Here is a 25598-nt window from a genome sequence, read left to right on the forward strand (position 1 = left end):
AGTAATGTAAAGGTCAAATAGATCAAGGGAGGGGGCAGATGCTGGGATGAAGACAGACAGACAGACAGACAGCACTTGAAATGCTGGGGGGGGGGGGGTTAGGAGAGGAAGTAACAGAAACAGATTTGGGAGTCAGGGATGACAGAGCGATGGTGGATTGATGAAAGGAGAAAGAGAGGTGAGGAGGAGGAGGTTAAGTGGAGAAGGGGAGGACACCAAAATAAATGTAGATGATGAGGGGAGAAACATGTTGAGTTGAGATGGCAAGGTGGGACTGGGAGACTAGACTGACAGAAAAGAGAAAGAGAGAGCGGGAGGGTGATATCTATACAGTATATACTGAGAATGAACCCATGGCAATGTTAACCCCCAATACTTATTTATATATGTGGACTTTGCAAGTTCTCCCTGTGTCCCCTATAGGGGAGGTAGTAGGTATACCCTCACAAAATACATGCAGTAATCCTGGTCTCTATACTGCCTCCCCGTGGCCAGCCGGGGCGCCTGACGGAGGGGAAAGGAACTAGTTGGAATGACGTATAATAACACCCCCCGTCCCCCCCGTCAGGTGAAAAGATGCGGACTTGGACTCCTCATGCATAGAAGGAAGCATGAGGTAAATCCGTTGCTCTCCCCAGGTTGGCAGAGGGAGTGTATTGCGCCCTACACTAGACACTAGACATCTGTGAAAGCCAGCTCGCTCAGGGTCCTTGGAATTTACAATGTTTCCTGTGTGTGTCTGTCTGTCTCTGCCTGCCTGCCTGTCTGTCTGTATTCCTTGTATCTTCTTGTTGCCCATTTTTCCCAGTTATACTGTACTATGTAGATATGTGTTGGTTTCTTATGTACACGTTATGATAGTTATACATACTGTTCGATTGTCCACTGTTATTTTAGACAGATGTCACCACAATTGTTTTATAGCAGCTCTCCAACTTGTTATCGCTGTCTGTCTGTTTCTATGTAAACATCCACCATCCATCCAATTGAATACTAAACCCGAGAATGCAGTCAAAAAGCAGCACATATCTTTAAAAGGAACAACAGTTTTATTCTCAATGGACAGTTGGTTCTGAGGAATCCAGTGTGGACGTGTGTTCATGTTTTGACATTTGTTATTAGCATTTATTTAAAGGACAAAATTTAATTTATTTATTTATAAAGAGTTATGTAAATGTAAGCAGTATGGTCAGTGAAAGATTTGGGGTATCCGTTATAAATGTGACACACACACGTGACATGTCCTCTGTAGTCTGTATTCAGCTCAATCCACAGCAATAATGCTGCGTTCACACAGGCATATAAATATACCATTCATTGTCAATGGAAGCCAGCGACATGAAGATACATATATACATCCGACATTTGTACCTCCGGGTATGAGGATGTCACGTGCGTAGGGGAAAGTATGTATGTATATATTATGTACAAAAGCAGAAAACATTGACATGGAATGAAGTCATCAACCATACTCTATATTATACACTGTATATGCATACTGTATAAAATTAACCTATTGCCCAATTTTCATTTAATGTAATTCTTTAACACTTGATCTTGATGACTTAACTTCACAACATAACTGAGACATGATATTTCACAGTGTCATTGAATCACAGACAGTGTATCTAGTCTCACGTTGCCAGACTGTTCCCTTTCGCAATTTCCAAATGCTTCCGTCATACAGTCTGGAGCAACGGAAGCTCTATCATGAGTAAAATATAAAGCGGAAGTGGAGCCTCCTCCCCACTTCCGTTTCGTCTTTACAGTCGCGCAAGTTTATCCTAATAAAAATGGAAAACAGCTAAGCATATAGCTTGAGATTGTGGAATAGTTGTCTGGCTATGTGAGACTACAGTTTATCAGGAGAAATTACATCTAGGGGGACGGGGGGGCTACAAATGCTAATTGGAGCCTTTTAAAGTTGAGAAGAAAATTCAACTTTAGAAGGATGTCTGAAACATCTGTACAGTATACTGTAGATATTGTAATAATCCATGTGATTTCAACATAATTATTTGTGATGTACAGTACAGTGAAATCCCAGCATTGTCCGTGTCAACGCTTCACCTCATCAGGGGGCGTGTCCCCAGCCAACGCTGCAAGGGCATTGGTCACCATCTTCTGTACCATGTGACCCGTGGTCTCTAATGTGTGAGTGCCCATGTGGGGCAAAACAATCACATTAGGCAGAGACAGTAAGGGATGGTCTCTGAAACACACACACACACACACACACACACACACACACACACACACACACACACACACACACACACACACACACACACACACACACACACACACACACACACACACACACACACACACACACACACACACACACACACACACGTTATTTAACTTATTTCTATACACATGTTAAGCCAGCAATACAATTATGTCCTTTGAAGGAGCAAGTGAACATTTGCCAAGTAATCTCAAACAGACACACACAAGCATGCACACACATACACATAAACATGCGCAAGAACGCACACACACACACACATGCGCGCGCGCACACACACACACACACACACACACACTGCAAATACAAACTTATATGACATATCCATTTCAGTTAAGGGTGTGTTCGGATATGCGCACCGGGAGCGCATGCACTCACTCACTGTGTGTGTGTGTGTGTGTGTGTGTGTGTGTGTGTGTGTGTGTGTGTGTGTGTGTGTGTGTGTGTGTGTGTGTGTGTGCGTGCCTACATACCGAGGAAGTGGTTCAGGGTAGGTGACATCCAGAGCTGCAGCTTTGATCCGTTTCTTCTGAAGAGCGTCAACTAATGCCTCCTGATCCACCACCATACCTATACAGTACACACATTACTAATAATTAATAAGAACATACATCTGTGTGTGTGTGTGTGTGTGTGTGTGTGTGTGTGTGTGTGTGTGTGTGTGTACGCATGCGTGTACCTCTGCTGACGTTGACAAGGGTGGCTGTGGGTTTCATGGCTGACAGCTGCTCTCGTCCAATCAGATGTGTCGTTTCTTTGCTTAAATTCACCACCACCATGACAAAGTCTGCTGCATGGAGCAGATCCGCCAGTAGGGGGCAGAATGTTGCTCCCACTGCCTGCTCCTCTTCCACAGACCTGGAATCAGTCAGTCACTTTCTATTATACAATGTGTTGCCACGACAACCGGAAGCAACGACATCGCCACGACTATAAAGCCTGGGTTGGAAGGGCCAGAAATCACATTAGAAGACAGTAAGTAAGTAATTCATAATGAATATAACTAATAACACTACTAATTTAAATTTCAACCTTCAAGGTGCCATTGCCCACGGTACCTCGGCTTCATAATTAAGACTCATTGAAGTCTTGACTATACAGTGCTTTGTGACTTTAAATGAATGCATGCTCAAGACCAAACATTCAAACCAGTTGTTTCTCACACGTTTTCATAACCCCATAAACTGAGAGTGTACAAATGGCAAAAAAAATGGACTTCACAGGTTCGTACACTTTCAGAGTTACAGACCTGTAAAGGTCCATTTGGAAGCCCGGGAGAAGATTCATTGGAGTTCTCAAACAATGTTTGCTTAAGTTGAAACGTTATTTGGGAACTCCAATATTTTTTCTATCCTGGGAGTTACAGTGTGTGAACTTCCCTTCCTTTTGTATGTATTGTTGTTCAGCACCGGAACGGTTTCTTTTGGGATGTGCACGCTTCCCTTTAGCCTCTTTTTGGAAGCCCCATAAAGAACCTAGTAGACTGGAACTCACCTATGCTTTTTATGGCATAGGCAGCTCCCGGCAGGATCCGCCGGGACACAGCTGCTGGACATGATACTAATTAATTAGAGCGACAGAGAGAGAGAGGAATGTGTGTGTGTGTGTGTGTGTGTGTGTGTGTGTGTGTGTGTGTGTGTGTGTGTGTGTACGTCAATTTAACAAAGGTGCAGACGATCAGTAATCAGCAGAGAGTGACCGACGTTTGCACTACTGTACTGACTACTGTGTGCCGAAAGTGGACTAGACTAACTGAAGTGGAACCTAGTGACCCTCAGGGGCTTGAGAACTACTGATCAAAAGATTTTCAAAGTTAGGTGTTCGCGTGCGTGCGTGCACGTACGTACGTGTTACCTGCGATTTCTGTTGTGATAAAGGATCTTCATATCAAAGGCTGCCGCTCTCTTGGCCACTTTGTAACCAATACGACCCATTCCCACAATGCCTAGCGTCGAACCACTCACATCTGTTCCCAGGGGAAGGTGGTCTAAGACTTCTCCATCGCCATGACAACGAGAGAAACGATCGCCTGGTAGAGACAAGACAAGACTTATTTGTTGCATCAGATCAGCTTTTGTATTGTCACTCAGTCAGTACTATATCACTTTGAGTCACATTTAGAGGTACTATACAAATAAGTTGTCTGGACCCTGCTAATGCATGGTTGGCTGTGGGAGTACAGTTGACAGACAACCCCTTCAGCCAATCAGCGTAACGTCATCTATTGCTTTTATGGCTTGGCCCCGTCTTTTTAATTATTTATTAGTGGTGGTGGTGGTGGTGGTAGTAGTAGTAGTAATGCTATAGTATAGTATAGTATAGTATAGTATAGTATGGTATAGTATAGTATAGTAATACAGTAATACTAATGTGTACCTTCTAGGACTCTTCTGGCGGATGCCAACATCAGTGCCATGGCGAGGTCTGCCGTAGCATTGTCCACCACATGAGGAGTGTTACACACTCTCACACCAAAGCTGTTGATGAGAGGAATGTCCAAATGATCCACGCCCACACCTCCGTTCACCACAACCTACAGACGGACGGACGGAGGGAGGGGCAGACAGACAGATGGACAGAGAGAAATGAATAAGCACTCACAACCAAGGGGGCACACTTTCCTTGAACATGTCTTCAAATACCCTCGCAAGTTCCATGCTGAATTGCATGCTTTATTTATTGGTTTTTTACCAGTTCTCAATGTGGGGTCCCCTTTGAGGGGGTTCCAAAGGGCCCCAAGCTAAATGATAGTTGGAAACCAAATGGACACTCACGGGTGTAACTCAGAGAGTGTACAAAAGGGTTCATTTGGTTCCAGTTCTATTAAGAATGATGCTTTTACAGAGTAGATTGGGGTCCCAGAGAAAGAAAAGGAAGGAATGAAGGAAGGAAGGAGAAAAAAAAGAATGGTGATCTTTTGGGCCTAATGTTAACAGCCCCAGCCTGTTAACATTAGGCCCAACAGACCACCATTCTTTTTTTTTGTTGTTGAAATGGATGATAATCACTGACTGAATTATTAATCATGCTCACAAGAAGCTATTCTTGATTGATAGTAGTGTGGTAAGAACTGTGAGAGGACGTGAAGCTTCTATTGCCAACATACTGTATAAGCGTCACCCAACTACCGGTAATCACTTTGATTGAGTTTAATGGTCATACTTTTAAATATATATCTTTAGTTCTTGACAGATTGTATGTGTTTTATGTATATGTCAGTCTCTCTAAACTTTAGAGAGACTGTAAATTCTGTAAATCGTAAACATGCCAGGGTCCTTTAGAGTCTAAAGGACCCTGGCATGTTTGCGATTTACAGAATGCGGTATATGTGTTCTTTGTCCTATTTGATTTTAGCGCAAATGTTCTTGTATTTTGTAAAGTGCCTTGTAAACCCCGTTTTAGAAAAGGTGTAATCCAAACGAGGTTTATTACCGTTATGACATTATGTCATTATTATACGTGCATTACCTTCAGGTTGGGGAGGCTCTGGAGCAGTGTCCGGGTGACGGGCGGGGTGCCATCCCACAGCATGACAGCCCGGATCTTACTGCAGAGTTCTGGAGAGGCTCTGATCTGGTCCGGTTCCACCACAGTGAAGTGTTCCTCAATGTGAGCAGAGAAGCTGGTGAACATGGAGCCAGGAGAGCCCATGTGCTCTCTGGAGGCCAGGACGCATGGCCTCTCCATCTGGAAAACAGAACACAAAAGCGGATGCCATGTTTTTATGCATTTGTCTTGGATTATTTTCTAAAATGGAGTACCGGTAGTATTGATTTTTAATAAGGCCGATTAATGAAAAGGCTGAGAGAGGTGGAAAGCCGGGGGGGCATATTCCATCTCGATTGGCTATAAGATTGGCTTCCAAAGTTTGCGTTTTGAACAAAATGCAAGTGATTTCCGTGACATTTTACATGCACATTCCCACTAGGCCGAGAAAGAAATGGCACCTCATGGTGGCGTTTTTGCCTATAACTGCACCGATCTTTGTAAAACTTATGTATGTGCACTCCCTAAAGGCAAACGACAAACCTTTCCGCTGCATTTTTCACATCTGCCTATTATAGCGCCACCAGGAGGCCGACCTATGTCAAACATGATATTAAACGTGATATTACTCCTTCAGATTTTATCCAAATTTCACACAAATCGGTACACGTATAGTCATGTGATCAAGACAAATCTGTCTGATTCTTCATATTCCATCCTCAGATTGACATATAAGCTTGCAGGAGTGACTCATTTTTTACAAAATGCCACAAATCATGAACACGTCATCCGATTGTGGTGAAACTTTGCACTTACATTCACACTATGAGGAACAAATTGCCCAATTATAAGTATTGTCCAAAGTCTAAACATCACGCAAATCATTATCTCTATAGTCAAGTGATCAAGATGGATCCGTCTGACTTTTCATATTCCATCCGGATTGCCACATTCCGAACATTGCGTGTCCACCAATAACCTACCTGCCCTGGTGGAGACCTGTGCTCTAGAGGAGTGCTTTTTCTAGTCTAAATATGCAAATTAAAGTAACTAAAGCTGCTACTTGACTTGAGTAAATGTGCATAGTTACTTATTCCTGCTCAGACTCCAAGTGAAGATAGGATCCTGCTAGCTATATGATCCTGCCACCCTGCTGTAGCACCCTCCTCAAAACATTTCTAGAATATTGGACACCCTCCTCCAACTTCATCCTCCCTCATAACATTAATTTCCATGGCCAGCTAAATCACTGTTATATCAGGACCATGCAGGAATACATGGATTATAATCATTATAGCTGGTAAGCAGACAGTTAGGCTATATAGCCGAGGAGCCAGCCACCCAAAATTTGAGAGGACCTATTCGGCCATGGCCCATATCCACTTACTGACCTCATCACATTAAGTGATGACGGCTATCGCCATCTTTAGGCCAAGGAGTGTTTTTCGTGCAAAACTAATGCTTGGAATGGATTCAGAATCATGAAAACCCCCTAGTTTGACATGTTACATGCTACTTAAAATATGATGAAATTTTGCCAAAGACATTTTGGTTGTCTATACAAAAATGGCCATAACCTTTTACGCAATGTTTCCGGCAGAGCAGACCTCTCATTCTGTGCCTGTGGACCTAGTGAAGCTATTTATTATTACCCACTGACCAAACTAGTGTCTGTACTCTGCACCTTGTGTCACCACGCATATTGCATAGCATGTGACAGTGTAACAGAGAAAATATGATTCCACCTGCAATACGGGTATTCTTTACTGCCTTCAAATTAGTTTGTAAGACGTTTAACAGACATGCATATTCTAAATAGTGCAGTATTTAGTAAGTATGTGTAGGCTATATTGCAGCTATAGAAGTCCATGAAGCACATTGCATGATGCTTGGACTTGGTCTGGATCGGGCTACCATAAAGTCATTATTTGAGGAGTAAAGTTGTTAACATTAAAACGCATCAATGGAAAGTGGAAACTCAGACTGGCTTAGACAGAAGTTGACCTACTGTATATGCCTGTAATGTACAATGAATTAAGTTGGAAGTGGTCTTACCAGCTGCGAAAATGAGCGCGTGGTTGCAGAGAGAAGTAACGTTATTGGTTTCTTCGATCTTGAGATCAAGGAGAACATGTTTTGTCTAATAAGACTGAGTTAATCAAACACCGAGCACTGAACCCAGACTGTTAAGGGACCCTCTGTCAAATATTTACCCGGTGCTGTGTGTGTGTGTGTGTGTGTGTGTGTGTGTGTGCGTGTGTGTGTGTGTGTGTGTGTGTGTGTGTGTGTTTTTCAAGTGTTTCAAGTGTTTCAAATTGTGAGAATGCTTTCAGCTAGCAGCCAATATACAATTAATATAATTGTAATGCTTGCTTCAGCCAAAACATTATTTTTGTCACATTTCCTCCCAAATAATCGTTATTGCAATTATTTCCTCCCGACACACATTCTGTACTGTCTGTCACTGCTGTTGTATCCTGACTCGCCTGCCAGTGAGGAGCCCCCACCGAGAGGACATAGTGGCCTTTGTCCTACTCCTCCCACCCAACACTCCCTGGCTGACAGGCCGCCCCAGAGTACTTATAGGCGTAACACAAGTAGGCCTAGGCAGCGGCTATTCGTGTAGAGTAGACACCCGACAAAGTCAGATCTATGCCCCACGTACGGTGAATTCAAACCCACAACCTCTGTGGTGGTGGGGGGCAGCAGCGGGCAGGGACTTTGCCAACTGTGCCCCGACTCCTGAGAAGCTGCTACTACTATTACCAGAAATAATTTATTATGAATGATAATAATGACAACCATAGCAATATTAGTAGTAGTAATAATAATAATAATAATAATACGTTTAATGAAAAAGAAAATAGCCTGGTTGTCAGACTATAGTTGTCAGACTAGGGCGGCTATACGTTGTCAGACGGTGCCTGCTGGTGTTCGGGGGTTGGACCGGGGACTCGTCCACCACTGTGTTGCGCTTTCCTGCCAGGTGTGTCAAATGATTCATCAGTCTACTGACTAAACAAACGGAAGTGGAGAGATTTTGACTTCAAAATAACAAGTTATGGTAATAAAAGACTGGATAGCATATTCTGTATTAAAATGATTAGGGGCCGATCATGGACTGTATAACAAACAAATATAACAAAATAGCTGGGGGACCTATACGGCTGGCTGGGAGCCTATTTTATAGACTTTTGAGGACACAATATTAATAATATTAATATTGTGTCCTCAAAAGTCTATAAAATAGGCAAATTAATTGATATTCATATTATGAATATCAATTAATTTGCAAAAGGATGAATATAATTACTCCAACATGTTACGATGCAAACAAAAATCTTGAAGAAGCCTTCATAAAAAATAAAAACATAAAACTGTGTAGTTTTTACATGCTGAAGTGCGCACTGTGCGCAGTGTGTCTAAACTATGGTCTAAACACCAATTATTTTTTTGCTATTCCATAAATCCAAACCCCGCAAGCGGAAGTTGTATTTCACTTTTAATTGCTAACTTGACACACTCGTCCACTGCCTCTCCTCCTCCCTCCCTCCCTCCCTCGGCTATATAGGCAGCCATGCCGGTCCGGTACCGACCACCACAGACAGACCCACCCGCAGACTGACTGACTGACAGACAGACACGGACGTCTGATGCATGCACGGCGGCACACGGTGTTCCGGTGAACAGCTGCTGGGAGGAGCCGTTACTACCATATAATAGTACAGTGCTTTGACCCATAGCCGTTCGTCCGTTAACGTTACAGACCGTTATAAAACGAGCCGTGAATAACGGCAACGGTACGGGCCTGTGGATGGGTGTGGGTCGGTGGGTGCATGCAGGGAGGGTGGTCTGGTCTGCATGGGTTCGGCTCGGTTTGGAGGGTTAATGTCTACTAGGGTAGTAGGCAGGACAACACGTTGGAATAATAGACCCTGCTGCTGTGTCTTCCAGTAGGAGCAGCCTTATTACTGGGATGTAAACTGTACTGGTGGTGGTACCCCTGGAGGTTAGTGATGAGATTATCTAACTCTTTTATTCTGAGTTGCTGAATGCTGTCTCATGTCTGGTGGTACTGGAGCTTTATTTGGGCATATAGGCTACGCGTACCACAGAATATAAATTGGTTATAGTCTACTGTAGATACTAGGAGTTTAGAGTGGAATAGATGGTAGTACTGCTGGTGTTTTATAAAGGGTACCCTATAGATAGGCTACATGGTGGTATTGTGTTTAGACTGGTTTAGACTAGAAACTACTGGTGTTTAGACTGTATTCTACTGGTGTGTACTGTACTGTTTATGGTGCTTAGACTGATGGTACAGTACCGGTGCTTTAGATACTGGTAAGGCAAGGCACGGTAGCACATTTCAACAAGGCAACTCAATGTGCTTTACACAGAAGGAACATCAAGAAACAGGAAGAAAATATTATACAATGACATAAAACAAATAAGAAAATAACAGTGCCGATGAGAAAGAAAGGGAAAAAAAGTTACTCAATCAAAGGCAGCGTTAAACATAAAGGTCTTTAGTTGTGTTTTAAAATAAGAGAGTGGCAGCAGAGCTGCAGTTTCCTGAGAGTGTGTTCCAGATTTTGGTTTTAGGGTATAGCTCTGGTCCATAGCCTTACTGCCATGATTCTGCCCTGAATCAAAGCAGTAAGGCTATGGACCTATAGAGCTAGTTTTAGGGACAGAAAGCAGAGCTTTCCCAGATGACCTGAGAGATGGTGTGTGATACCGCACAAGATCATTATGTATTTTAGCCGTAAACCAGTAATCGCTAATCAGCTCGGTTTGGAGCTGATTTAATCAATTAAATCAGTGGTTTTCAACCCTTTTCATATCAAGGCCCATTATTTTATTCAGCATTTGAGCCACTGACCACATTTAGCCTCTCAGACCCAAAACGAAATAACACTTTGTTATCGTTGGATAAGATTTTGTCCACAATTCCATGCTGTATTGATGTTGGTACCATAGGGGAGATAACAGGCAAACGTTGATCAAAATGACAATATTCTTTTACACTCTCTCTAAATGTGTAGATGTCTTAAGCAATGCAGATTTGTAACAATAATTTAACTCTTGAGATTTAACTCTCAAGAGTTAAAGATCTCCAAGTGCCAATTTGGTTACCAACTCTCCATCATTGAGCTGGGGACCACCTGGAACCCCCTCAAGGCCCACTGGTGGTCCCCACTGTATTAAATACATTCTTTGACACACAGGGAGACAGTGTAAGGTACCGTTATAAGGATTTAAGAACTGGTATGGTACTGGTATTATATTCTGGTGGTGCTGGAGTTTATATACTGGTGGTACTAATGTAATACACTGTGCCCCAATACTGGAAAAATGTGGATAACTTAGCATTAGTGTGTCGAGTATACTTGTAATATGTTTATATTATTCCATGCATTTTGCATTTGCATTTTGCATTCATGTACTGTATATCTTTGTTTGCTAAACCATTTATATGATGTATATTCTATATTCTGTTTATTTAATTTTTGGCTGCCATGATATGTAAGTAATGCAGGGAGAAGTGCAATTCCAAATTCTAAACTGTATATTATTGCACAGTAGTCTATTGTCATTCACTACACCAATATATCTGTATATTGCACACATATATATTTTGATTATTTTTTGTCTATTCTCCTTTTCTCCCACTGATTCTAGTGCTGTCAAATGAAAGCCAAAATGTGAGAGCGAGAGAGAGAGAAAGAGAAAGAGAAAGAGAGAGAGAGAGAGAGAGAGAGAGAGAGAGAGATTTAATAATGCAAAACAAATTCATACAATAAATCTAGTGGTGTGTCCCTGCTTTATCTCTCTCTGAAAACTAGATATTGAGAAATGTTTTGTCCAAATACTAACTAATAACAAGATAAGTAATAGCTGGCCATATATATATATATATATATATATATATATATATATATATATATATATATATATACATATAGTAGTCAAATTTATTTGACTACTATTTGCAACATTAACTTTGCACTGCAGCTTACATAAATATCTTAGGGGCACCCAGCTGAATGAGAATGAGCATGGTGCAATTGTTTTAATTTAGGCTAAATTTGGAGAGTGGGGACTAAAAACCAAGCAGCATATTATAACAGCTATTTTCACACAACACTGCTGTATGAAATGACATTGGGCACAGGGGTCGATGCTTGGTCGCCTTGCTTTTACACGCTACACCAACTCTCCTTGTCAATACAGTATAGGTGCTGCTTTAGTTGACTGTTCAGTTGTTCACCTACTATGTGGTTACGTGTTTAAACTTTAAAGTACACCATGTGTAGCAATATATTTTTGAAACATTTAAATACAGCTCAACTTATTTGTAGCTGTTGTAGCTTTTGGAGCAGCTAGAACGGTGGATGTATCTTTGAATCTTCATGTCACATGGCGTCCATTGAAAATGAGTGGTAGGCTGTATCTTTGTATCGGCCAGTTTGTACTCAGCATGACTATTCTAACGATATGCTTCAATAATTTAACCAACTTATGAATCTTTTGCTCCCCGCACAGTTGGCCTATTACATTTAGACAATTAACATGCATCTCATCAGCATATCAGGGTCCCCTAGGCCTAGGATAGAATATCAATTTCAAATGAAATTCCATGGCCAAATGTAAGTCAATTTGGCCTAACATTTAACCTCCTCACCCCTCTGTCCTCTCTGCTCGTTTCCACCATGCAGGACGGAGCCGGCGCGAGGCAGGATTCATTACCGGTCGAGCGAGAGAAGGAAAGGAGGAGGCGGAGAAGACAGGGAGGACGGCGAGAGGGAGGGAGGGAGCCAAAGGGAGGATATAGGAAAGAGAGGAAGGAAGTCATTCTCTGATGTTGACGCGTTGATGAGCGTCCGGCGGGCAGGATGAGCACCGACAGACCCAAACGTAACATCATCAGAAAGAGACTGGTGAGTGTTGGACTCAACTGCTGTTCCTCTGGAAGCCTGATTTATGTCAAATAAAAGCTTACTGTGTGTGTGTGTGTGTGTGTGTGTGTGTGTGTGTGTGTGTGTGTGTGTGTGTGTGTGTGTGTGTGTGCGGCTGTGCGCGTGTCTGTGTGTGTTTACAGGATGACAATGATGGGATGCCCTGGTGTGAGGAGCGTTTGGTCCGGAAAGTTCTCTTCCTCTCCCTCAGGGAGTTCAGAGACGCGCGGCGGCCCACACTGAGAAACACACACACGGCGAGAAACGCACACACGAAGAGACACGAGCGCACGCCTAGGAACACACACTCTCCGAAGAACGCGCATGCACCAAAACACACTCACGCGCCGAGTAGCGCGCACACAGCGAAAAAAGAACACGGACAGAAAAATGCAACGGCGCACTCACCACAAAAAGCGCACACGGTGAAAAATGTACACGCACCGAAAACCGCTCGCATGACACAGAATGCACACAGGCCACCAAACACACACACACACAGAAACGCGCAGCATCCACACAACTCACACACACCGGAAAAGAGACACGCGTCTCAGTGCGCGAGCACGCCACAACAAAAACACACTCACACTTCACAGCAGGAGACACGTGCCCAAGAACGTGCGCGCGTGCAGCCAACCAAACCAACCCCCGCCACCACGTCCAGAGTACTTCGCTCACGCACAACACAGAACGCGCACCGCACGCAAAGCGCACACACTCCACAAAATGCACACACGCCACTAAACAATACACACACAACGCATAATGCTCACGCGACGCAGATTGTGCACGTGCCGCGCAACACACACACGCCCCTTAACACTCAACTCAGTACACACATGCGACAGCGTGCGCAAAGTAGTCAACGACACACGCTCTTGCTGCAAAACACACCTGTCCTTGGAGCCACTAATTCACTACTGACTGTATACACTGCGTCTCCAGACAGCCAGCGTAGGACTCTGAGGTCACACACACCAGTGACCCGCCTCAACGGTCAGTACTCTGTGTGTCTGTCTGTCTGTCTGTCTGTCTGTAGTGCTGCCGTTTCTTCTCTCTCACAGGAAACTGAAAACGCATCTCCTCAAAATAGACAAATATCCTCGAATAGAACTGACAAGGCAGTCTGAGGGTAGGCTGGCATTGAGCCAGACTGATGCAGCGTGGATTCGCTCACACGTTCCTCCACGGTATCAGTCGGGACTTCGGGCCGTGGCCATAGCGAGCGTCGGCGAGTATGAGAAATCAGACAAATGACCGGGGCCAATTACACTGGTGTTTCACACTGTCTGTCCGTCGCTCCCTGGATGCCTTATTTGCCTGTGGGTGTGTGTGTCACTCCAACACCTTGAATAGGGAAGTGACATTGATTAATTTTGATGTCCCTGTCTAACACTGCCCCGCCTCCCCTGTAAACGGAACACTCAGCTCTTAAAAAAAGACCCCACATCCCCTGAGGTCATTTATTAAAAAAACAAAAACCCTCTGTAACCTTCCTCTGTTGCCTCCTCACATCATCTCTCTCTACTATCTGCTCGTCTGTGTTCTGAACTATTGATTCACCCACTTATAGATCACTGCATCGTCCGCAGGATACCGGAAGGTTCCTGGTTTGATCCCCAGCTGCTCCTAGCATTGCGTCAAAGTATCCTTGAGAAACACACTGAAACCTTAGCCTGGCAAGCCAGCAGACTGAGACAGGCAGGTCGATTAACCAATAGGGAGCTGCTGTGGCTCAACCCTTTTTTGGCCCTGGAAAGTACATGCGTGCGTTCCAGACTACTGAAACCCCCAACTGATAACCGACAAGCAGGTTGGTATCAGCATGGCTGCCTCCGCCATTGAATGTTATCAACCGATAATCACCAGTATGTTCTTATCTGGATCATGCAATGCAGGAAATATTTCCATTTACACTGTGTACCACGAGTAGGCGACTAGGAAATGGGGATGTGAAATGACCGCCGCCGAAGCGAAAACATTGTAAAACTGACTTACACATGGCCGGTTAAGACTGATATGAGGTTAGGGGACTTACGTGGCCGGTTAAGACTGATATGAGGTTAGGGGACTTACGTGGCCGGTTAAGACTGATATGAGTTTAGGGGACTTACGTGGCCGGTTAAGACTGATATGAGGTTAGGGGACTTATGTGGCCGATTAAGACCGATATGAGGTTAGGGGACTTACGTGGCCGGTTAAGACTGATATGAGGTTAGGGGACTTATGTGGCCGATTAAGACCGATATGAGGTTAGGGGACTTACGTGGCCGGTTAAGACTGATATGATGTTAGGGGACTTATGTGTCCGGTTAAGACTGATATGAGGTTAGGGGACTTACGTGGTCGGTTAAGACTGATATGATGTTAGGGGACTTACGTGGCTGGTTAAGACTGATATGATGTTAGGGGACTTATGTGGCCGGTTAAGACTGATGTGAGGTTAGGGGACTTACGTGGCCGGTTAAGACTGATATGATGTTAGGGGACTTACGTGGCCGGTTAAGACTGATATGAGGTTAGGGGACTTACGTGGCCGGTTAAGACTGAGGTTATGGTTAGGGTTAGAGTTAGGGTTAGTAAGTAGTCGGACAACGCGACCAACGCCGCGTCGAACAATGGCTGACAACAACGTCAGTATGTGGAAATGGCCTTACTGGCTGCATTGCATCATGCTGTTGATAAGGGCTGATGACGGAGATTAAATTATGTGATAACATCCGAAGCCGCTAATGGGTGGAAGTGTGCCATGTACCGCGCTTTCACTGGTCAGAAGCCAGATCTCCGCCTACCGATACTACGTCTAGGGATTGCCGGGAAATCTACCAAAATCTCATGTAAAACTATCTAGGGGCTAGAACAGTGGCGAGAACGGCCGCTGACAGACCGAGACCTGCATGCTTTGACAAACAAATCATACCACCATCCCAATAATATAAAGGCAAGTGGTTGCATTGGTTTCATTGCGAGAGACAGCGAGATCAATTCGTGGCGGTGACGACTCGCCACGACCTATTTTTTTACGCCATGACGTATTCTTCATTTTCCGCCATGGCAGAACAGAATCCGCCGTGGCGAGTACAGAATCCGCCGTGGCGAGTCGCCATGGCGTATTCTTCATTTTCCGCCGTGGCGAGTACAGAATCCGCCATTGTTTATTTTTTTTTTGCGTTTCGTGGTGCAGGTTTTATTGTCCTAGTAGTACTATTCTCGGAATTATTTCATCCTCTTGTAGCGTAATGGTTAGCGCTCTCGCCCCTATAGTCAAGGCACTGTGCCGACGCAGGTTCGATTCTTGCAAAAAGCAAAGTTTTTTTTTTTTAAGTTATTTTTTTACCCGTACATACAGTGTGTGTGCGTGCGTGCGTATACAGTGTGCGTGCGTGTATGCGTGCGTATACAGTGTGTGTGTGTGTGTGTGCGTGCGTGCTTCATCGTATTTATTATTATTACCTGCATATTAATAATAATAATAATAATAATAAATACGATGAAGCACGCACGCACACACACACACACACACACTGTATACGCACGCATACACGCACGCACACTGTATACGCACGCACGCACGCACACACACTGTATGTACGGGTAAAAAAAAAACTTAAAAAAAAAAAACTTTGCTTTTTGCAAGAATCGAACCTGCGTCGGCACAGTGCCTTGACTATAGGGGCGAGAGCGCTAACCATTACGCTACAAGAGGATGAAATAATTCCGAGAATAGTACTACTAGGACAATAAAACCTGCACCACGAAACGCAAAAAAAAAATAAACAATGGCGGATTCTGTACTCGCCACGGCGGATGCGTGCGTATACAGTGTGTGTGTGTGTGTGCGTGCGTGCGTGCGTGCTTCATCGTATTTATTATTATTACCTGCATATTAATAATAATAATAATAATAATAAATACGATGAAGCACGCACGCACACACACACACACACACACACTGTATACGCACGCATACACGCACGCACACTGTATACGCACGCATGCACACACACTGTATGTACGGGTAAAAAAAAAACTTAAAAAAAAAAAAACTTTGCTTTTTGCAAGAATCGAACCTGCGTCGGCACAGTGCCTTGACTATAGGGGCGAGCGCGCTAACCATTACGCTACAAGAGGATGAAATAATCCCGAGAATAGTACTACTAGGACAATAAAACCTGCACCACGAAACGCAAAAAAAAAATAAACAATGGCGGATTCTGTACTCGCCACGGCGGAAAATGAAGAATACGCCATGGCGTAAAAAAATAGGTTGTGGCGAGTCGTCGCCACGGCGGATTCTGTACTCGCCATGGCGGATTCTGTTCTGCCATGGCGGAAAATGAAGAATACGCCATGGCGTAAAAAAATAGGTCGTGGCGAGTCGTCACCGCCACGAATTGATCTCGCTCCACCTGTTCATTGCATTACATTTTAGCGCACATGTTGAATTCTGATTTCACCTGATCGTATTAAGCGGAGATCTGTGAGGTCTGGCTATAAGAAGTGAGACTAGTAAAGCACTTTCTAAATGCAATCCATTTATCAATTGCACTTGTAAGGCACTCGAGCGTATGAGCGTACGGTAAACATGTAATGTCAATTCTGCAGATTAAAGTTTAATTTGCACCCCATCGCACAGTGGTGTCACTTACAGACACGGCGAGTCAGTAAACTAGATCTGGTTGGCAAGTGGGTACATTAGGCTTTACAGTGTTGTAGTGAAATTAATCAGTACAGAATGAGCTAATAATAATAATAATAGATTGCATTTGTATAGCTTTTCTATGCACTACGTGCCTATTCAAAGCGCTTTACAATGGTCCATTCATTCATACATTGGGAGGTGAAGCGGTGAACAGTCAACACCAGCGTCCTCACTTCCCACATTCACACACCAATGGTGGCAAACACTGGAGCCAATGTGGGGTTCAGTGTCTTGGCCAAGGACACTTTGACCGCCGACCCACGGGTCATTGGACGACCTGCTCTACCTCCTGAGCCACAGCCGCCCTAGAGCTCAGCCGATGGCTTCTATTCGATAACCTTTTACCCCTTGAAGCCCACATGACAGCTGATTGACCTGATAGCCTTATGTTGGGTTTACAGTAGACAAAGAGAAGTGGCCTTAGATTAAATTAGATAAGACACAGTCAGAGCCATACACTGGATCAGATGTTGTGTTCCCGCGTTAATCAAATGACTGCAATCAAATACTGACGACAGCGGTGCCCTTGAGCGAAGGCACATCGTTCCCTTGTACAGTACGTGCAATGTTTCAGAGAGTATGACAAACGAACCGGGTGGAACGACCTCATGTTGTGATAGTTAAACATCTGTCTGTCTGTAGTAATTTACAAGTCATTTACAAGTAGAAAATCGTTTGCCTGTTTTCCTAATGGCACCACATCAATATGGCATGGAATTACGCGTGGACACAAACTTATCCAACGATAACAAAATATTCTTTCGTTTTGGGTCTGAGAAGCTAAATGTCAAATAATGGACCTTGATATGAAAAGGTTGAAAACCACTGATAAGTGGTAAACCCTATAGATACGAAGCAACCTTTCTCCATAATATAGAGCTGGTGGTCAGAAGGGTTTGAGGGGCTGCACCTGGTCTTAGTGGCTGTGGTTAGTAGACTTGGCCTGGGCAAGGACCCTTAGTAGGGCCCCTGGAACTAAGTGTTGCTGCTGCCAACGTTTGCACACAGAACAGCGTGGTTCTTTGTACCCAACAACCACGTCCCTTCCACACGGACAGCTGCACAAGGCGTCAGTAAATCTTCGCCACAGATGGCGTCGGGTTTGGATAATCCATTGGTAAGGCAGTGTGTCATCATCTGTGTCATTCCACACACACACACACACACACACACTGCGGTTCAGACACTGCTCTGTACTGTGTCGTAACAGAACTGTCACTGTTGGATGGTGGACACTCGAAAGCCCAATTCAGCCTTTCCACAGCACAGGAGTGATGGAAGCAGCTGACGTCACACTACTTAATTAAACACGTTAGCCCTGGTGGTCCCAATTTCGGGGATGTCATGATAGGCGAATATTTTCAAAAAAAGCAGATCTGCTGTCTTCGGGTCACTACCAGTGTTAATTGTGTTGACTAAGACTAAGGACTTGTTTTTACGTCCGGATACCCCATCAGGCTAGCCCAACAGGCTTCAGACACGCCTCCTCAGAGTGTTATTCAAAAGACTAAAGACTAAATCGGAAAGTGGGCAGAGCCTACAAGCCTCCGTCCCAGGCTTACTCAAGAGAAAAGCCTGGTCACAACAAATGTATTTCCCCCGGATACGATATCATTCCGACCAATCACACCACTCCGTTTCATTCACGGAGAATGTAAAGTGATTTGTAAAGCATCAACGTCATTTCCTTGAGTGGTACAAAATCCCGCAACTTCCGCCCAAAACAAAAGATAGCCTCCACAGCTGTTGTCACTATTCGCCAATAGAAGGTGCTGTAGTAGGCCGGATGAAGTGAACGGAGGTGACGCACCTCTCCTTATATGGCTCTGGAAGTGGGGACTCACAGATCAGATCATTATAACATCTCACTCGTGTTATAATATGTAATAATATTTTCGGTCTTATCTGTGCGTGTGTGTGCGTGTGTGTGTGTGTGTTTGTAGGAGCAGTGCTTAATGGTATCGGCCCACGCGTGTTGATATTGAGGCGGGGCCAGGCCTTATCACAGCCACGCCCACCCCAGCGTCGCCATGGCAACCTCCACCATGACATCGATGACCCAGCCAATAAGAGGTCAGCTGTGTGTGTGTGTGTGTGTGTGTGCGCGTACGTGCGTGCGTGTGTGTGTGTGCCTGGGGACAGCTGGTTGGAAAAGGCACACTGTGCTGCCGGCTGCTCCTTTCTGGCAGTCACACACACACAAATACAATCAGCTATCAGATACGCAAACATGCTGCATACATATCGCAAGACTGTGCGCGCGAGGAGTGTTTGGCCCACAAAGTTCTAGACTATAGAGGCCTAATATCCAACTTTAACTCCAGGCTTTGTTTTACCAACATCAACCTTTCCTTTGCAGTCTCACAGCTTGAGTATCAATATCGGTGCACGCCACTAGTCTCCATATTTGCGAGCCTAGGACAAGTGTGCAGAGCAGACTAGTAGGAGGCTAGCACTGCTGCTGAACAAATGCTGTCTATTCACAGAGACGGCAGCAGTGTGAGTCTGCAGTCTAGTTGAATTAGAATTTAGATCAGATTCATTTATTTGTATGATTTTGTTTTACTCCTTTCCAATAAAGGCCCGCTGGTATACCAGCGAATCTATGAGACGGTTGGTTTGGTTTGCTTGAGAAACACAGTGTCTCAGTTGAAAAATTGCAGTGACTCCAAAGCACTCTCAGCCAGGCGCTCCCACATGGCCGTTTTAGAAGAGCGTCTTGCATTTACAGCTGGGGAAAATAGCCCAGATGAAAGGTTTTAACTCACACTGTACTTGGGTTGCTGTTGTTGTGTGTATAGTAGTCTCGCGTTGCCAGACTGTTGCCTCTGCAATTTCCAAATGCTTCCATTTTACAATTTCCAAATGCTTCCATTATACAGTCTGGAGCAACGAAAGTTCTATCATGAGTCAAATATAAAGTGGAAGTGTGGCCTCCTGCCCACTTCCGTTTCGTCTTTACAGTCGCGCACATTTATCCAAATATGAATAGATATCATCTTATTGTGGCGTAGTTCCAGACTATATAGCATTCGGAGATTGTGGAATAGTTTTCTGGCTGCGCGAGACTACGGTATAAGTATAGTGTATGTAAAGCGTGTGATGATGCCATGAACCTGAAGTGCAATGTTTTGTCACCGCAGTGTTCGTTCGTGTCAGTGGCTGGTTTGATGGTCTCTCCATTGAGTTTCACTGCCCAACATAATGTAGCACCTTCATGTGGACACGAATCAATCATTTAAATGTGTGTGTGTGTGTGTGTGTGTGTAGACCGAGGCTCCACGCTCAGAGGAAATTTGCTCAGTCTCCTCCCAGCTCCCCAGGCCCCTCCCTGTCCATGACGTCGCCAGATAACCACGCTCACAACTCGGCCACACCCACCTGTCTCACGAGACGACGACCAAAGACGGAAGACTTCCTGTCTTTTCTCTGCCTAAGAGGTACTGTAGAGCTCACATGCATGCACGCACACACACACACACACACACACACACACACACACACACACACAAGACAAAATGTTACTCTCCTATTGTCTGTTTCTCCTCAGCTTTTCTTACTGTCTGTCTCTCCTACGCACACACACACACAATGAAATTCTTCTTTTCTTTCTTGCCTTTCTCATTTGAGGTTCCGAAGCGTTGCCTAAAAGCATGGCCCTCTTGGGGAGTGGCCAAGACGAGGAGCCACAAGTTACTCAAAAAACTACTTCCTGGCTTTCAACCAATCATAGGAGAGACGTGGAAGGGAAGAAGAACGCAGCCAATAGAACGACTGGTACTCATTTAAAGGACAACTTCGTTTTTTGTTTTCAACCAAAGTTCATGTTTTAGGTTGTTATTAGAGAAAGTAAAAGGTGAGTGTTATTATTTTTTCATTTGTAAAAAAAAAAATACATTTAGCCACGCTGTCAAAAATAGCTAAAACGGAAGAAAGCAGCAAATGAAAATAATTTAACACTCACCTTTTACTTTCTCTAAATAACAACCTAAAACATGTTTTTTTGAAAAAAAGTTGTACTTTAACTAAATATGTCTGTGTGTGCTATAGTCCGATTCATAACCTACAAGCTCACAAGGCGTCGCATCTGCCTTGTATACGTCTTCTATTCTTGGCATGTGACACCATCGCGCAACAACGCATAAATTATGCTTATCTTTCTGTCTGCCTCCCAGGTCTATACATTTAATCCTGGATTCCCTTTGATTTTTTGACTGAATACGTTATTAGCAGAACATAAGAGAGATGTTCCGCTTGGAAAGTCTCCTTGGTAGAATACACTCATGTTTCCTCCTCGTCAAAATGGCGGACAGAGTTGAATGTCTAGTTGAAATGAGTATATTACAGGAGGCAAGGGACTTGGGACGCAACCTCTGTCTGTCTGTCTGTCTAACCGGTCTGTCTGTCTGTCTGCTTGTCTGTCTGCCTGTCTGCCTGCCTGCCTGCCTGTCGTACAGCTCATCACAGTGCCAGACCTCTGCGAGGGAGGGAAGCCGTTCCAGTGCCCAGACTAGCAGGCGCCATTCCTGGGTTAGCCGGCAGGGAGACGCCTCCCCCTGGTACCAGCACCAGCACGGCAAGGGAACAGAGGATGAGAGAGAGAGAGAGGAGGGAGCAGGACGAGGAGAGAAGACAGAAAGCAAAGAGAGGCGCAGGGAGGAGTGGAGGAGGAGAGAAAAGGGTGGAGGAAGAGGCGAGCGAAGAAAAGGGAGAGAAGAGAGATGTGGTAAAGAGGACAGAGGGAGCGGAGAGGAGGGGAGGACCTGTGCGCCTCCTGCGGCCTCGACAGCTCTCCCTACAGGTGAGGAGGACTCCGCAGATATACAACATTAAGGTCCACCGAATAAGAGGCCTGCTCTGCAGACTGCCTGAAACATTGCGGAAAAAGGTTATGGCATATATAAGGCAACATTTTCCAAATTTCATTATGCTTGCCCAAATGTGCTGACCTCATCACATTTGTGATGACGACAATGGCCGTTTTTTAGCCCAAGGAATGTTTTTTGTGCAAAACTAATGCTTTGAAATGGATTCAGAATCATGAAAACCATGTCACATCCTACTTAAAGCATAATGAAATTTGGAAAATGTATATGTTGTCTATGGTGTGGTATACAAAAATGGCCATAACTGTTTTTGCGATGTTTCCGGCAGAGCGGGCGTCTCATTCTGTGGACCTTAATGACCAAATGAATAGAAAAAACCCAAATAAAAAGTACGGCATGACATCACAGGTCCTCTCAAATATTGGGTGACTGGCTCTCCGGCTAAAAGCCTCTCTACCTCTTTGTGTGTGTGTGTGTGTGTGTGTGTGTGTGTGTGTGTGTCTTGTACACTGTCGGAGTTAAATTAACATTTAACTCTTTTACAGTGCAGATTGGGGCCCGAGAGATAAATTGTATGAGATGGGGGTCCGCCCGTGGCCTGATGCATATCAAACGTTTGGGAATCACTGCTCTAGCCTCCCCCTGCCGTCATAATTCTCCGTTCTTCAGCCTGTCAGTGGCCTTTCTGTTTGCGTTGCAGGTTTCCATGGTGACCGGGCTGTCCGGACAACCATCTCCTCACGCCAAACAAAACCTGGCCCTTAAGTCCAGATCGGCCAATGGCAGCAGGCTCCCATCCAGACCGAGGCCCATTAACAGCCGCCCGCCTCCAAACCGCCGCCCCTACAGCAGTGCCCGCCATCCGCAGAGAAGGCACCGACTGCCTGGCAACCGGCGCCCGCTTCGCAGCCGCGGAACAGCCTCCAGTCGCCGAGGCAATCCCGCCAGGACCCCTTCCAGTCGCCATAGCAGACCCAGGACATCCGCTAGTAGTCGTCCCCAAATCTCAGGCAGGAGTTCAGCCGCGGCCGGAACCGCGTTCGTCAATGGGACGGCAGCTCAGACCCCATTGGCTAAGGGCTCAGCCAGCAGGCGGCTGAATGGACTGCTAAACGGGCAGCCGCCCGGGCTCCTGAGACAGTCCAGGCGGCGGAGGGGCCTCGCGCCGGACTCTAGCTCCGCCCTCTTAAACGCAAGCCCCACCCATCATGTCGGCGAGGTCAGTGAGAGAAACCGGCACGGCAAACACGCTCAGCTCCGAGAGGCGGAGCGAGAGAGGGGAGGTCACATCGGTCGGGTCGTCGCGAAGAAGGAGAAGCATAACGGCGAGGTCAGTCGGGGAAACGGCGGCCATGTTGATGAGGTCAGGCGGGAGCGTGTCGGCCGTGCCGGTGAGTTGGAGGAAGACGTCAAAAACCATGCTGATGAGGGCGACCGGGAAAGCGGCAAACATGTCGGCGAGGCCGAACAAGACATTAAGGACAACGTCGGTGAGGTGGGGCAGGAATACGTCGGCCGTGCCGGCGAGGCCAAACGGGAAAACAACGTCAACGGTGATGCGGCCAAACGGGAAAATAACGTCAACGGTGATGAGGCCAAACGGGAAAATAACGTCAACGGTGATGAGGCCAAACGGGAAAATAACGTCAACGGTGATGAGGCCAAACGGGAAAATAACGTCAACGGTGATGAGGCCAAACGGGAAAATAACGTCAACGGCGATGAGGCCAAACGGGAAAATAACGTCAACGGCGATGAGGCCAAACGGGAAAATAACGTCAACGGCGATGAGGCCAAACGGGAAAATAACGTCAACGGCGATGAGGCCAAACGGGAAAACAACGTCAACGGCGATGAGGCCAAACAGGAAATGAACAACCACGTTGACGGGGTCAAAGACGATCGCGCCGGCCGCAGTCACGAGCTCTGTCCAGATGAGTGTAGCCACGCCGACGACTCCAAGGAGACGTCCGGTGGCGTGGTCACGCCTAAGTCCCGGCAAACTGAGCCGACCCCGACCTCGATACCCAGAACAGTTACCAGGGCAACCGCTGCCAGGAGTACGGTTACCAGGGCTACTGTCGCCAGGACTACTGTTACTAGGGCCGCCGCGGCCAACTCTGTGAGCCCTGCTGGCTGTACGGACTGCGATCCACCAGCCAGCTACCCCGCCAAGCACACTACCAAGAGCACCAACAATAAGGGCACTACTGAGGACACTACACCAGCCAGCAGCTATCCGAATTATGACACGTGCCAGGGCGCCGCAATGGACCCTTCCAAGGTCACTACTGAGAACATGGTCGGCAGCAACACTTCCAGGGGCCCTCCTAGGGGTCTCACCCAGGCCAAGTCAACTACCTCAGCCACTAAGACCAGGTGCAGCCCTCGAAACCTTCCGAGGCGTTAAGCCAACATCACCAACTCTATCTGGAGAAATGTTGTTCCATGATGTATGTATGGTTTACTTTGAGGACACTGAGCAACATCACAACATTGGCCGTGTCGTCTAAGCAAAATTCTACCCCGCGTTTGTTTGTTATTTTCCTCGAATCCTCCTGAGAGAACATTGCACGCTACTGTACATGGGAATTATGTGCCATTGCTCAAGGGCACTTTGACCGCCTTTGTCAGTATTTGATGTTCGTACAACTAGTTAACTAGGCCCGCAGACAACCTGCGGGCCATTTGATTTACGCAGGAAAACACCACCATATTATCCAGTGTTCGGCTCCGACTGTATCTTATACTCGCCGTCTAAAACAGGGAAAATTACATCTACGGCCACTTCTCTTTGTTTAGTCTTTTGATGAGAACTTGTGTGTGTATAAATCCAGCATTAGATACAAATCATACAATGGACATTCTTTTACAGGCAATAAGCTTAGCGATCACTCAACCGAGTCACTCTTGGAGTCCAGTTGTGACTTCAAGGGGTAAAGCCATCATAGTTGGGGCTTTCGTTTGTTTTGTCCCACTTCCGATATTTTTTACTGTAGCCTTCTACCAGGCAACTTGTCTGTTACATTGACAATAATAATTATTTGTATAGCACTTACTTAAAAACGTTTACAAAGTGCTTTAATGAATTAAAACAACGTAGGGAACTATGAAAGATACATACTGTAATTACGTACGGTATGGTCACCATTCTGGTGGAGGATGATCAATAAAGTTATCATATTGTAGAATAGATATAATTAAAAAACGCTGGTTGTTAACTGGTTTTGCACTGGGTCCTGAATTGACCATCAATATAATTTGTAACTAACTAACTATTACCTTGAATAACATTGTTCTTGGTCTGTGAGCCTGTCAGAACACCTCGCAAACCCACTCTGGGGTCGTACAGCACCCTCACAAACAAA

At 45.3% G+C, this 25598-nt stretch overlaps 2 protein-coding genes across 3 annotated transcripts; one reads left to right on the forward strand and one right to left on the reverse strand.

Moving 5' to 3' along the window:
• Positions 1–1070: 1070 nt before the first annotated feature.
• LOC308319283 (putative 2-ketogluconate reductase) lies at positions 1071–7885 on the reverse strand. Its single transcript, XM_080769268.1, has 7 exons — positions 7793–7885; positions 5720–5938; positions 4628–4784; positions 4106–4280; positions 2931–3109; positions 2725–2821; positions 1071–2212 (listed from the first exon to the last, which is right to left on the reverse strand). Exons 1-7 carry the CDS (start codon positions 7868–7870, stop codon positions 2059–2061), a joined length of 1059 nt encoding a protein of 352 aa, XP_080625394.1. The 5' UTR covers positions 7871–7885; the 3' UTR covers positions 1071–2058.
• Positions 7886–9301: 1416 nt separating this feature from the next.
• On the forward strand, positions 9302–24651 carry LOC308319043 (uncharacterized protein). Of its 2 annotated transcripts, XM_080768851.1 has the most exons (8): positions 9302–9746; positions 12460–12681; positions 12843–13698; positions 19348–19477; positions 20675–20844; positions 21035–21181; positions 21862–22205; positions 22931–24651. In XM_080768851.1, exons 2-8 carry the CDS (start codon positions 12637–12639, stop codon positions 24638–24640), a joined length of 3402 nt encoding a protein of 1133 aa, XP_080624977.1. In that variant the 5' UTR covers positions 9302–9746; positions 12460–12636; the 3' UTR covers positions 24641–24651. The 2 variants fall into 2 exon arrangements, with proteins under 2 accessions (XP_080624977.1, XP_080624978.1); XM_080768852.1 differs by lacking the exons at positions 9302–9746; positions 12460–12681; positions 12843–13698; positions 19348–19477; positions 20675–20844 and having other exon boundaries at positions 21041–21260.
• Positions 24652–25598: the final 947 nt, after the last annotated feature.

The sequence above is a fragment of the Protomyctophum bolini genome (assembly GCF_963924005.1).
Source record: "Protomyctophum bolini genome assembly, chromosome: 7".
Lineage (NCBI taxonomy): Eukaryota > Metazoa > Chordata > Actinopteri > Myctophiformes > Myctophidae > Protomyctophum > Protomyctophum bolini.